General features: G+C 45.9%; 1 protein-coding gene across 1 annotated transcript in view; it reads right to left on the bottom strand.

Annotated features, from left to right (window-relative positions):
• Nucleotides 1-13,528, bottom strand: part of CCND3 (cyclin D3) — a 72,526-nt gene extending 58,998 nt beyond the window's left edge. The window contains exon 1 of the mRNA XM_039854982.1: nt 13,389-13,528. Within this exon, the coding sequence (XP_039710916.1) occupies nt 13,389-13,394 (6 nt within the window). The 5' untranslated portion in view covers nt 13,395-13,528. The remainder of the gene's footprint in view (nt 1-13,388) is intronic.
• Nucleotides 13,529-14,172: the final 644 nt, after the last annotated feature.

Below are 14,172 nucleotides of genomic sequence, written 5' to 3'. Positions count from 1 at the left end.
CAGCTGAGACTCTCTGTTCAGGTTGGAACTAGAATGGGGTGACATAGAAGAAGGGCTGTGCTTACTACTCCTGGTGGTTTGAGGGGTGTCCCAGCCCCAAGAGATGGAAAATATCTGTTCCTTCTATCTCCTTGACTTTAAATCCCAGTTTAGCAAATCTAGAAGGTAGTCTGCAGTGTTTTGGGCGGTGACTTTAACCCTCAGGAGATTCTTCAGGGGGTTCCTTGGAGCTAGAGGTACCCCTAGGCACTATGATGAGAATGACCTCCCATAGCTGCCATAAGCCACTTTAGAAGGCACATCCTGTGCCTGCCATCTGTCTCCCCTACTGGACTGTGAGTTCCCAGAGGGCAGGGCCCACCAACAGTGAGAGCTGACCAGATGTTTACATACCCAGGCATGAGGATCACTGCATGGTCTTCTCCCCATCCATCCCACACTGCCCCAGGTCCTGCCTCAGCTTCCCCAGACTTGCCACCACAGCCCAGCCCTTTTCTGTTCCTGGGCCTTCCTGAAGTAGCCCACGTGTGAGCCTGAGGGTGGCCCAGTCTGGCAGGTGGAGCCAGACCCTGGATGAGGCCCATCTCCATCCGCCTCCGGCCACCTGTCCTGAGTACTCACTCCCTTCCAGACAGCTGGAGAGCGGCCCCAGAGCCTCTGGTTAAGGGAGGGCAGGGTGGGTGTGGGAAGGTTCTAAGGGAGCTAAGCCAAGGCTGAGAGGAGGCCCTTCTAGTTGTTGGGGATGCTGAGTGTGCATGAATGGGGGTGGGATGGGGGAAGGCACTTGGGAGAAGTGGGAATTGGGAGTGGGATCAGAGAATGGAATGTACAGTTCATTCTCCTGGGGGCACAGCTGTTTATTTTGATCTGCCCTGTCAGCTGCTTGCATATTCCTTATCTTGAGGCTCAATCCAGGCTCCACCTCCTTCTCTGTTGCTGAGCTGGGGAAGGCAGATATTGTGGAATACAGTTCTGCTCCCTGCTTTCACCACCTTAGTTCCTCACCGCTCCAGGCTACTAAAAGGGACAAAGAGAAAGTAGGCCCCCAAAAGAAATGCCTGCTACACACTTCAGATCCACTCTGTGCCCATCCATAGGTTACTGGGTCTTGAAAGTGAGTCATCTAACACCAAGACCCACCCACAACTGCCATGACAACCTGAGTTGGTCACCCCAGAGCTGCCTGAATATTTCAGGTTTATTGGTGCCACAGGACTTAAAGGGCCAGCAGACAATGCTGGCTTCGTTGGGAACTTGGGGCAGAGATAGCTGTCACCTCCCGGGCCACACCAGGCTCTCTTCTAGGTGGTCACACTGTACTCCTCATGCCAGCTTCTTACTTGGCACTTAACTGTTGCCAATGAGGTGCTATGAAAATAAAGACTGATTTTCTATATACTTATGGAAACACAACTCGTGACTTGTTTTGCATTTTTCATGTTATTACAGAACCAGAACATTTAGAAAAAGGGGAAAAAGTAGAAAAAAAATTCACTCATAGTTTCACTGCCCCAAAAAACCAACACTGCTAACCTTTTGGTGTATTTTCTTCCAATTTTTTCTCTATTTGTGTGTGTGTGTGTGTGTGTGTGTGTGTGTGAAAAATATATAGTTGTAAATATATTGCATATACAATTTTGCATTCTGATTCTTTTCCTTAACATTACCATTTAAGTAATTTTTGTGATATCACATATATAGTTTACAATTGACATTTTTAATGGCTATCTAATATTTCATTTGATATACAGCTGACCTTTGAACAACATGAGTTTGAACTGTGCAGGTCCACCTATATACAAATATTTTTCAGTAAAGACTATAAATATATTTTCTTCCTTAAAATGTTCTTAACATTTTTTCTCTAGCTCACTTTGTTGTAAGAATACAGTGTATAATGCATATAATATACAAAATATGTGTCAACCGACTGTTTATATTATTGATAAGGCTCCTGGTCAACAGTAGGTTACCAGTAATTTAAGTTCTGGGAGAATCAAAAGTTATACGTGAATTTTTGACTGTGCAGAAGGTCGGTACACCTAACCCCCATGTTGTTCAAGGGTCAACTGTACTACACTTTGCTTGACCATGTTCTATTGTGAGGCATTTCAGTTGTTTCAAATTTTTGTCACTATACATAACACTTTGGTGAAAATCATCGGATGAAGTTTTTTCTACATTTACAATTATTTAAATCATGGTTTGAGCCCAGAAAGTAGAATTACCAAGGCAGAGGTTCAGGATATTTTGAAAGCATTTGATTTTGATACCTATAGCCAAACTACTTTCTAAAAGGGGAATTTACCACACGACAAGGCCACCAGCGGCACAAGAACATGGCCACTTAGATCCACTATTGTGTAAGGACACTACTCACTGTTAGATATCTTTTTGTGTGCCTAAGTCATGGTACCTTTTGTAGACTACTCTTTTTTTCCCGCTGAGCATACAGTCCCCTCTCCTCTAGTGCAAATCCAGGAGCCAGCCTGCCTGACCTGCAGCACAGAAACTGGAGCGGCCAGCCCATCTAATCCTACAACGCCTGGCCAGGCAGAGGTGACCTGTCAGCTGCTGTCACCTCCCTGTAGGTCTCTCTGCCCAGCCCTCTGGCACTTTGTCAGTTTCTGCCCATTTCCAAATTTGGTTTTGCAGTCTTTCTGGTGAGTTTATGCATTCCCAAACTTCTTCCAATAAATCCTCTTTCCCTTATATTGGACAATCTGTTTCTGTTGTTTAAGAGTACTAACTGATACCTTGCTGATTTAGTGTTTTTCAAATTGCAAGTCAGGACACTTTACTAGGTCATGAAGTCATGAAACTCATCGTGATCAGCATTTTAAAAAAATGAAACAGAATAAAAAAGAAAATATCAAAAGCACATTATCTAGAGTAAGAGTGAATATTGTTTAGTGAAACTTATTTGTTTTATATACGCACACATATCTGTGTTTGCATGTGTATAAAATGGCTTAAAAGGAAAATATTTCTAGTTTTGAAAAACACTGTCCTAATCAAACTTGAGTTAATTGGGAATAAAGGTCAAATAATCTCACCAAATCCTTAGTACCTAGGAAAATGTAATTCCTTGCCAAGAGAACGGTATGTTTCAAGGTCCACCCACTATTTTCTTCCCATTCCTAGCTTGACATCTCCTCCTACCCTTTACTTAATGATAGTTAATGAAAATGGACATCTTTTCCTCCTGGTCTTTAAACTTCTGTTAATGGCACCAATATTCTACAAGCTACTCAGACTGATATATTCTGGGGTCATAATTCTTAATTACCGTCATTCATTCATTTACTGAGCACCTACTGTCACCTAATAAGAGAGAAGGCACGCGAAAAGCCAACTACAACATATGGCAACATACTTCATCTTAGAAGTATGCATAGTGCCTAACAGAGGGAAGGAAAAGCAATTTCACAGAGCAGATGACTCTTTATAACTTCCTACCAAATAATTACTAAATTCTGTTGCTTCTACCTTCAAAATATTTTGCCAGTTCACTCCGTTTCCATATCTACTGGCGTCACCCTAGTTTCAATTCTTTTCATAGTTTGTAGAAACTCCCTTGCCAATTCTATTTTTCTACTACTGCCCTAGAATTCATCTTAAAACAGTTCTGATCACGTCACTTCCTTTCTCAAAAGCTTTCAATGGCTCCCCATTACCTACTAAATTAAGTCCAATCTCCCCAATCCAATACTGTTAATTCAGCTTCTTTGCCATCGCCCCAAAATTTCTTTCCAGCTCTATGTCCCATTAGGCTAGCTATCTTCTAGAACGGTCAGCAAGGTTCTCTCTTTTTAACTACATATCTTTCTGAGGCCAGATTTTCTTCATAAACATCAACTAAAACAACATGTTGCAGCAGACTGAAGCAGAAGCGGATCTGATCATCCAGCTGTCTTCTATTAAGTCAGGCAATAAAGAGATTTGCAAAAATGTAAAACAAGGCCACACTTCTAATTCTTTTTTTTGTTTTGGAATAAATAGTTATTATTTTATAAAAAATATGATGCTATGTTAACATGAAATGAGTTTCTTATTGTTACTTTAAAAGAATTAACATATTTTGAAAATTTCTTATTTAAAAATGTTTTAATAGAAATTAAATGTCAATAGCTACAGCCTTCAAAAACAAAAGCTCTTTGGGATCTTCAGTAGATTTTAAGGTCGTAAAGTGTTCCTGAGACCAGAAAGTTAGATAACTACTGCCTTAGATCGAACATGTCAGTTTAAGCAGGGTCTCTGAAACACCCCCGCCCCCTCCACTCTAACTTTACGCATGTCTTACCTCCTTGCCCCTGTGTGTTGCTGGAGTTTATAAACCATTAAAAAAACAAGAAGTGGTCATGTAAAGAATAATTATTGTCATAGATATGATTGTAGAAATAGCCACTAATATTTTAGAATCAATAATAATATAAAGAATAAGTTGGCCTAATAACTGCATTAAAGATAGAAAAACGATTATTTCTATAATATGGCTTTCAGTAAAAAAACTCAGATATTCAGAAAAGTGAAAACATACAAAAGCAACCACCATTTGAAATTGTTCCTGAATAGAATTCTTCATCAAATTCACAACTTTTTTTGTCAAATGTCACCTCTGAGAAGAAATTCCTAGTTAATCCATCCAAAAGCAACTGCTTTTTCCTCCAGATTCCCATAGCACTGTCACGCAAACCTTTCCTGTGGCCCAGGGAGCCCCTAAGAACCCATAAGTGAGTGCATACCGAACTCCTAATGTGCATATTTAACTACCACAAATTCAATTAGATCTATAGGAGAAGACACTAACCAACCACAGAAACCTACGTATTGTTTATAGAACGTGGTCTTTTACCCTGAGCTCAACATAACATTCAACAAAAGACTTGGCCATTTATTCCAATAAAAACTGACTATGCTAGAGATTCTTTGAGATGGGAGAGAATGCACAAACTATGTATACTATGCTTTATGAGCAGTTTAAGGAGACTTTAACAGTAACTTTGATGTGTGTTTTGTTTTTACACCGACTTTGAACCCAACACAGCATAAAATGTGGCTCTACTATAAAAGGCTTGAACGAGAACTCTGAGACCCATATAGCTGCTGTTGGAGGGAACTACCGGGTGGTTATACAGTCCAGGAGTCCTAGACCTATGCAGCTCTATCCTCTGGACAACGTATGTGGCATCCACCCTGGACCAGGGCTGCTGTCCATTTCTGGGAAGAATATCTTAGAAGTCAAGGTTATAGTTCCACCGCTAGGGACCCAGCTTAAGCACCAGTTCCAGAGGTGTGCCCTTAGCCACTGCCCTGGTGCCGCACCCCTGCCAAAGCCCGAGTCTATGGGAAAGAAAGGAAAGGAAAATAAGCGTTGGAGGGGGAGCTGGAGGAAAACCTTCTTTTCACCATCACCACAGCTGGGGCGGCTGTGGTCAGGCTGATTCATCCAAGACTCCTCAGATAGGTCAAGGCCTCAACCCCACCAAGCAAAGCTCACATCACCACCACCTACTCTTGCTTCCTGGGTCATGTGTTACACCTGACCTACCTGCTGGGGCAGGGCTGGGCCATCCTTGCTCCTTCCCTTCCGTCTTGCTTGGCTTAGTGGACAACCCAAAAGCTCTAGCCAGGAGCACTGAGGGATGGGGAATGCTCTGGATTTGCCTGGGGAACTCATATCCACACTATCACACCTCCGCACAGACATGCATATCACACACAGATACACTGTCACACACACACAGAGGCTCAGGGGCCTACCAGTCTGCTCTACCTAGCCCAATGCTACATTCAGGGCAATGTGTCAACGGGGAACCTGGTATCATCTCACACTTCCCCTGGTGGGTGGGCACACACATATTTGCACAGATACACAGACACAATGTGCATAAAAAGTCAGCTCAGAGTTCTTTCAACTACCAGGCTCTCAATATTGATGAGCTGTATGATCTGGGGCAAGTTACTTAACCTCTGTGTCTTAGTTCATCATCTGTAAAATAAGGAAACCTCATAGGACTCTTATGAGGAATAAATGAGAAAAAAGTTAATAAACATACATATTTATTACAAACTTATTTACAAATAGTGTACATATAGGCCTTCATAACACTCTCTGGCATATAGACGTGTTGTGCAAAGATATGCTATTTTAACCTCAACACCTTTGCTGCCATGGGCCTGGGGAAAAAATGAGGGTTCAGGGAAATCCACACGGTCGATTCCTACAAAGAAATACCAAAAATGGCTCCCATAAGCTGTGTCAGAGGAAAGGCAGGGAAGAAAGAAGTAGGGAGAGAAACAAGACTTTCCGAGGGCCACCCAGGAGGCACCAAGCTCATGTCTAGTGGCTGTAAAGAGAGTTTTGAGTTAGAACCCAAGAGGCTGGGCCCAGGCAGAAAAAGACTCCATCTCCTTGGAGACCAAGAGACCTAAGAGTAAAACTCAGCCTGGTCCTGGAGGTGGAAGTTAAGTCAATTCCAAGAAGACATGGAGGCTGCCCCCAGGAGCCGCAGGCACCAGCCGAGAGAAAGGGAAAAAGAGGGGCTGGGAGGATTTGGACTATGCTCAGCCACCCAGTATATCTGAGAGTTTTTAACCCCAAGATCCTCTCCCACTGTGATGAAAATAGATTCCACATCTGAACGGTCTCCAAGTTTGTGGTTCTGTAACAGATACTGCTTAGAGAAAAGGGAATGGAGCTGGGAGGAAAGGAAAAAGCAGCCTTGACTCTTAGGGGCCTGCTGTTGGGAGGGAACAGCATTCCTCCCCTCTATAATCCAAAGACAGCTTGTGATATCCACTTGCCAAAGAGGAATAAACCCTCCCCTGGGTCTTATTCAGAACTGATTCCGACCAGAGTACCCAGCAGAATGAGCTTAATAAGCCGGAGCTCAGGAAAGAGTCTGTGAAGAACAGACAGATGCTTCCATGGGGCCAAACAGCCTGGGGGCCCTCTGTGCCCCATCCTCCCCCACTTCCTCTGGCCAGTCCTCTCCTCCTTCCACAGCCTCTAACACCTCCAGCTGGAGCTCAAGTTGGAGCCCAAGGTCTGCATCTGTCTGAGGCCCTGCTAGGGCTTCCCTTCCCAGAACTCAGGGCCCCCAGGGAAGGGGGCAGAAGGAGCGGCCTGGAGGGAAGAGAACAGAGAACAGGAGGGAGGGTGAGCTAGAGCAGACAAAGCTGGGGCCAGAAATGGGAGTTTCTGGGACAGCCCCAATTTCAAGTATGCTGTCCAACTGTCTGACCACAGGCCAGAAATTGTGGGCCGATTTATATTTCAGAGAAAAGGGTGAAATGAAATCATAGGTAGGATGGTGAGAAAAGGAAAAAGAGCTGCTCTTGTTTTTGGCCAACCCCCATGCCCACCCCAAGGAGCTCAGTCTGGGAGATGATTAGGATGTTAATATGATGACATTGTTATGGTGATATGATGACACTTATAAGGACTTATGACCTGCTTGGCATTTGGTAGGACTTTATGTGTTATCTCATGAGCCTCAGTTTCCCTGTCTATAATGGTATAACATTAGTGCCCTTGTAGAGCTGCTATGAGGACACAAAAAGCTCACATTTGTCACAGAGTAAGCATGCAATAAACTTTAGCCACTGTTGGAATATTGTTCAGCCAGTAAAAACAATGAAATCTTGCCACTGGCGACAACATGGACAGACCTAGAAGGCATTATGCTAAATGAAACAAGTCAGACAGAGAAAGACAAATACCATATGATTTTACTTATATGTGGAATCTTAAAAAATAAAATAAACGAACAAACAAAACGGATACAAACTCATAGACACAGGGAACAAACTGATGGCTGCCAGATGGGCGGGGGATTGAAGAGAAGGATGAAAAAGGGGAAGAGATTAAGATGTACAAATTGCCAGACAGAAAAACAGTCACAGGGATGCAAAGTACAGCATAGAGAATATAGTCAATAATATTGTAATAACACTGTATGGTATCAGATGGGTACCAGACCTATCAGGGTGACCACTTCATAAGTTATATAAATGTGTAATCACTATGCTGTACACCTAAAACTAATATGTTGACTGTAACTGAAAAATTAAAAAATAATTTAAAAAAACTAGCCGTTGATAATCCTCACAATGACCCAGTGAGGTAGGGACTATATTATTGCCAGTTTACAGATAAAGAACTCAGTTTCACACAGCCAGGAAGGAGTCAAGCTAGGACTCAAACCGGGGTGGTTTCTCTACTGAGCACAGGCTCTCTTGACCACTCCATGAGAAAGCACAGATCAGTGGTTATGTGCACAAACTTTACAGCAAAACGGCTGAGTCAGACTTTGAGCTTAGCCACTGACCAGTTGTGTGAATGGAAACAAGGTGCTTAACCCTTGGTGCCTTGGTTTGCTCATCTATAACATGGGCTTCCTGACTCATAAGATTGTTGAGAAGAACACATGAGTTACTAAGTGCTCGGAACATTACCAGTTATGGCCTCTTTCTCTGGGCCCGCCCTCCGCAGTGTCCTCTGGCCACAGGGCTCGAAACTACACTCTCTGCCCTGGCTCACGCTGGGCCCTGCCTGCTCTGGCCCTGCCTGGCTCTGTGCCTTCCTAAGGGTCTGAGAGGGCAGCAAGCAGATCTGTGCTAACAAACACTAAACAACTCTTCTCCTTCTCCTCCTTCCAGAGACACCACCTCTGTCCCCTGCTCTATCATCTTAGGAGTGGCTGTCCTGGGGGTATTTCAACCAGGGTGGGAGAACTGGTCAGGCCACTGAGGGCAAATAGTTTCAGAGAGGTGTGGCTTTTGAGGCCCCTTAAAGGAGAAAACATGGGTGTCATGTCATGCCTTTGAAGGGTACGAAAAGCCATGCTACATTAGGTACCCTACCATGCCCACGGGGGCTGCTGGCCTTGCCCATTGCACCCAACACATAGGATTTCTGCCTCAAGGGCAAAGGAAGGTCAGGGAGGGGAAAGAGAAAGTGTGCGAGTAAAGGGATCCCTGACCTGAGGGAGCCTGTTCCAGTGACAGAGTCCTGCATTGTCTGGCCTGAGACCGGAAGAGACCTTAGAGGCATTTTTAGGGGGCTGTGCTTGGTTAAAAGTAGCTCTCTGGGCCCTGGTGTGTAGATAGCTGGGGAAGGGGTGGGGAAGAGGCCCCACATAACCAGACAGCAGCTAAAGGACCAGGTGGCCTTCTTCACCCAATCCAGCAGCCCATGGAGTGACAACCTGGGCAACAGCCCCACCTGGTGGACAGACGAGGATCATCAAGGTCCAAGGAGTACAGAAGAGCAAAGGGATGATGTAAAAGTGGGAAAAAGGTGAATAATCACACAGGTTTAGAGGCAGAAGAGGCTTTGGGGTCTTCTATGCGGCAGAAGCCCCTCCTAAGCATGTACTCTATACCAGGAGTCCCCAATCCCCGGGCCGTGGACCTGTTAGGAACCGGGCCACACAGCAGGAGGTGAGTTGGCCAGCTGGCTAGCAAAGCATCAGTATTTGCAGCCGCTCCCCAGCGCTAGCATCAGGGCCTCAGCTCCTCTTCAGATCATCAGGCATTAGATTCTCATAGGAGCACTAATCCCTGGTGCCAAAAAGGTTGGGGACCACTGCAGTCTAGACTACCCTACACAAGGAACTAATTTTCTCAGATAGGAATCAAGCAATTATTTGTTACAAAGTTCTTAGGCTTCTTAGAAATCTGCCTCCACCAGTGCCCCCTACTTGGGGGCTTCCAAAGGCAACCTTTCAAATATTTGAACACAGCTATAATAGCCCTCCTAAATCTTCCTCCCACTTGGTTCAGCCTTCCAGAGCTGTTGAGGCCTGTCCCATCACAACAGGAGGGTGCTGCCAGACACACCCCTGGAAATGGGACTGGAATAAGAAACCCAGGTTTTGGAACAAGGAACCCTTTCATTCACTGTATTTTCTTTTTCACCCCGTTGTTCTTTTTTAATATAACTTCCAAGGAATCCTTTCCAATCTATACCCACCCAAGCCATGTTTCCACCCCTCACTAGCGGCATCATTTTTAATACATCTTTGGATTTCAACCTCCCTATTGTTCAGGGTCTACTATTGGGGAAGTTGACGCTCCATTTAAGGGTTAATTTAGACAACAAGAGCACAGGCTTTGACATAAGATAAGAACCAGTGTTCAAATCTGAGCTCTGCTACTTATTAGCTGTGTGTCTTCTGACAAGTCTCCTAGCCTTTCTGAGACTGTTTCTTCACCTATAAATTGGAGATAGAGGTATTTACTATGGGAAGTTACAGTAAACATTAAATAAGGCAGGTAAAACATTTAGGACGGCTCCTGGCAACATCATTCAGCTCCTAACTGGCCCTCATCACCACATTCCTCTGAGGAATGTAGGGCGGGCGATAAGGGCTGCTTTGGGGAAGAGCAAGGTGAAAGGGCAGAGAGGAGAAAAGGAGACTTTCTGGAGTGAGTCAGCCTTTCCAAACCAGCATGAATCCCAGGTAAAACCTAAAAAGTGGGTTCCCTGTTCCAATCTTTTTTCCAAAGGTCTCTCTGGCAGCACTCTCCTGTTGTAATGGGGCAGGGCTCAACAGCTCTTTAAAACTCAGAGGGTTTAAAATTTAAATGCCTTTGAGGGCAAAAGAAACACACCAAAATTAAATACATCTACCCTCAGCAATGAAAGGGAAACTTGGCAGGGGCCCCAGAACTTTCCCCACCCCAGCCCTCCCTAAACTTCCTCTTGTGGTTTCTCAAGAGTACAACCTGTTCTCCCCAGCAAGAGCGCCTGGGGCAGAGGGCAGCGCACACTGAAGGTTCCACTGCACCCCACCTATGATAAGGGAAGAAGGGGGGTGTGTGTTGCAGAGGAACAGCCTGGAAGCCTGTATAGTACTGAATGGTCACATCCTGCTTGCCTGTTACCTTGTTGTGGCCATCTGCTACCCTCCAGTCCCAGCATCAACACCCATCCCCCCCAATACACACCCCTCTCCCAAAAACAGATGCTGGGGGATTGGTCTGACTGCAGGCAGAGAGGGATGGACTCAGGGCCTCCCCAGATCTGTGTAGAGGGCTCTTGTGAGAAACCTAGAGTATCAGAAAGGTAATGAGAAAATGGCTAGAACCCATGGAACCTCGGCCCTGTGGCCCGGTTTGCATCATAGGCATTGTCCCAGCCTGCTTGAAGGGACAGGGTCAGATCCACAGATGCAGCTTTGGGATGCAGCACATGTGAGGAAGAGAGGATAGCATCTTAAGATTGTTTCCAATCCTTGACTGTCTTCATTACTTAGCTATCAAGTTGGACCGCTCCTCTTGGAATCTAGAATGTGAGGGTCTTTGCTATTCTTAAAGATTCCAATAAAAGAGATGCTTCTGTTCTCCACCTCCCCAGCTTCTGACACATCACATCTATGTTGAGTTCTTTCTTACATCAAACCTTGATTTGTTCCTCTTGGTGATGAAGGCTTAGGACAGACACAGACATATAGACACAGCACACACATACACAGACACACACACACACACACACACAATACACACACAATAATAATATCATCATCATCACAGCATTAGCAGAGGATACCAGCTCTGCGCTATTGCCCCAATCCTACTCCAGGCCTGCTGGGGCTCCCTGTAAACAGTACCAGCAACCACGTTCAGATAACAGATTACTCTCCTCTGAATCACCCAAGATACATGACTATGGAGTTCCTTTTGGAAACTCCTAAGCCCCTGGCTCAGTGCACATTCTATTCATCAGTCAAGGAGGCAGGCTTGCCTAGCAGTTAAGAACAGGGCCCCCCAAGTCAAATGACCAGGATTTAAATCTCAGCTCTGCCATTTCTGATGTCCTCTGTAGGAACATTAATTCTCTCTACCTGAGTTTCCTCATCTATGAAATGGAGATAATCTTAGTGCTTACCTCATAGGACTGTTTGGAGGATTAAATGAGCCATTACACCTAAAATATTTACAAGAGTGCCTGACAGTGCTGTCTAAGCATTAGCTAGTATTCTAAATGCTTGAGAGAAGAAAACAGGGAAGAGAAGGCATTTGGGACCATAGAGGTCATTGTCTCAAGGACTGGTCATAGATGGGGATTCTGCTGTAATTCTCAGAGATGCTTTTGATTCTAAATTCCAGGGAGGTAGAAGTTCTGACTTGTTTACCATTATGTTCTCAATATCTAGCCTGTGCAGAGTATGGCCACAGCAGACAGGTGTTGAATGAATACATAAATTGTTTCAGTCATCTCTCAAAGGAGACTTAAGAGAATTATAAAAGCAGAAGAATCTGCAGAAAAGCAATGGGAAAGCAGGTCCTCTTCACCGATGTCTGGTACCAAAGGGAACTGCGGTGGGGGGCATAGAGCAAGGATTTGTTAAAGGAAACAATCCTAGAGTCCAGGGATGGGGAGTAGGTAACCCAAATTGTGTGGACTATCGCATCATCCTCAGGTGGACCCTCCCAGCTGGATCTAGCTGGGAATTTCTGGGTTCTTGGGGACTAGTCCAGAAACTTGCCTTTCCCTGAATTCATCATCTTCATTCCTAGACAGGCGGTTAAAGATAGTAGGAACTGCATCTGGGTCCCCATGGTATCTCAATGCCTAACACCACAGTCAGGCTTCAGCACAGCTGTGTGATAAATAAGTGCCCTCCAAAGACTCCCCACCACTCTCTGCCTGGTGACTGACGACTCATCATTCAGAACCCAATTCAAATGTCCTCTTTGAAGCCTTCCCAGCCACTAAAGCTTTCTGCCTTATCTCTGTTGTTCCTGACCCACACTAGCTGTGGGGTGAATAACATCATTGCACTCTCGGCATCCAATACAATCCCATACAGAGGTGCTCAATCAGTGTTTTCAAATGAATACATTAATGCTCTCAGTAACAGCAACCACTTTCTTCAGTTATTCCTCTTGTTGATATATTAAAAGACACAGAAAAGGCTAAGAACATCACTTGTTACCCATCAGACACCAAAGGGACAAACACTAAGGGGCTCCTTCCTTCCAGTCCTGTCCTCTGGCCTCCTCCCTTGGTCCTGGCTGGCAGAACCTGAAGGGTCCCTGCCCAACTGGTTCTGCCCTCCTATTCACCTCTTACCTCTCTCTCTCTCTCAGGTATGAAGAACAACGACAGACTACTGGGCTTCCAGGTCAGCTAGGAGGGGGCTGTGCGAATACAGAGCCCAGGGTTTCTCTGCCTTTCAACTACGTGCAAAACAACTCAGAGAGAAAGTGAACCAAGCTCTCGGAGACAACTAGGAGGTGATGAGAGCGCGGTGACTTCCTCAACTCATCCACCTCCGACCCACTACCCCGGGTGTCCAGCTTGGGTTTGGAGGCCCCACAGAAAGGGGGAGATGCTGACACCCCGTTATCTTGGATTCTCCAGCCTTCAAGCCTACCTCCATGGCAGGTGAGCCCCCCGGAGCACCGATTGTAGCCGCAGACACTCTCTCCCGCCGCCTCAGGCTCCCGTCTTTGGGGAGGTGGGAGTTTGCAACCTCCAGCCCTGGGGGAGGGGCGTGCACCACTCCCCCAGGCTCCCAAACAGAACTCGTCCCCACCCCCGCAGGCGCCGCATGTTTACAAAGTCCTAGCAGAGCGGCGGATCGAGAGTTTAAAGCTGGGCAGGAAGTGGGGAAGAAGGGGCGGGGGAGACAAGGTGGGGGCTGGATGCTCCGCTCAGCTAAGGCTGGTGGGTGCGTGGCCCCCCGCCCGCACGCCACGCCCCCCATGCCCTGGGTGAGGGGGCGAAGGCGCCCCCCCAGGCTCCAGTGTGCGCCGCAGGGCAGGTGCTGCACAGGTTTCAAGACTTCTGCTTTCCCGGAGTTAGCGACTCATCAATGCGCTGCCCAGGAAAAACACAGTAGGCGATGTTTCTTGACCTCTTACTATTCGTCTGGCACCGTGACAGTCCCTTTGTATTAGCTCATTTTTTCTTCTACTATTAATCCCACCCCAGTTTCACAAAAGAGAAAACTGAGGCACAGTGAGGATCGATCGGTCCCGTGTTCGTAGTCCCACCGATGGCAAGTGTTAGAATTTAAACCCAGGCACCCACAAACAGAGACGAATAAGGCGCCATGCGGCCCCTGCACGAATAACCCCCATCCGGAGGGGCTGACGGGCAAATGAACAGAAAACCACAGGCACCGCAACGCCCTGAGAGGCAGATAAGGGACACAT

The sequence above is a fragment of the Pteropus medius genome, unplaced genomic scaffold, assembly GCF_902729225.1.
Source record: "Pteropus medius unplaced genomic scaffold, Ma_sr-lr_union100, whole genome shotgun sequence".
Lineage (NCBI taxonomy): Eukaryota > Metazoa > Chordata > Mammalia > Chiroptera > Pteropodidae > Pteropus > Pteropus medius.
Note: the sequence above shows the minus strand (reverse complement) of the source record. Positions and strands in the feature narration are given on the sequence as shown.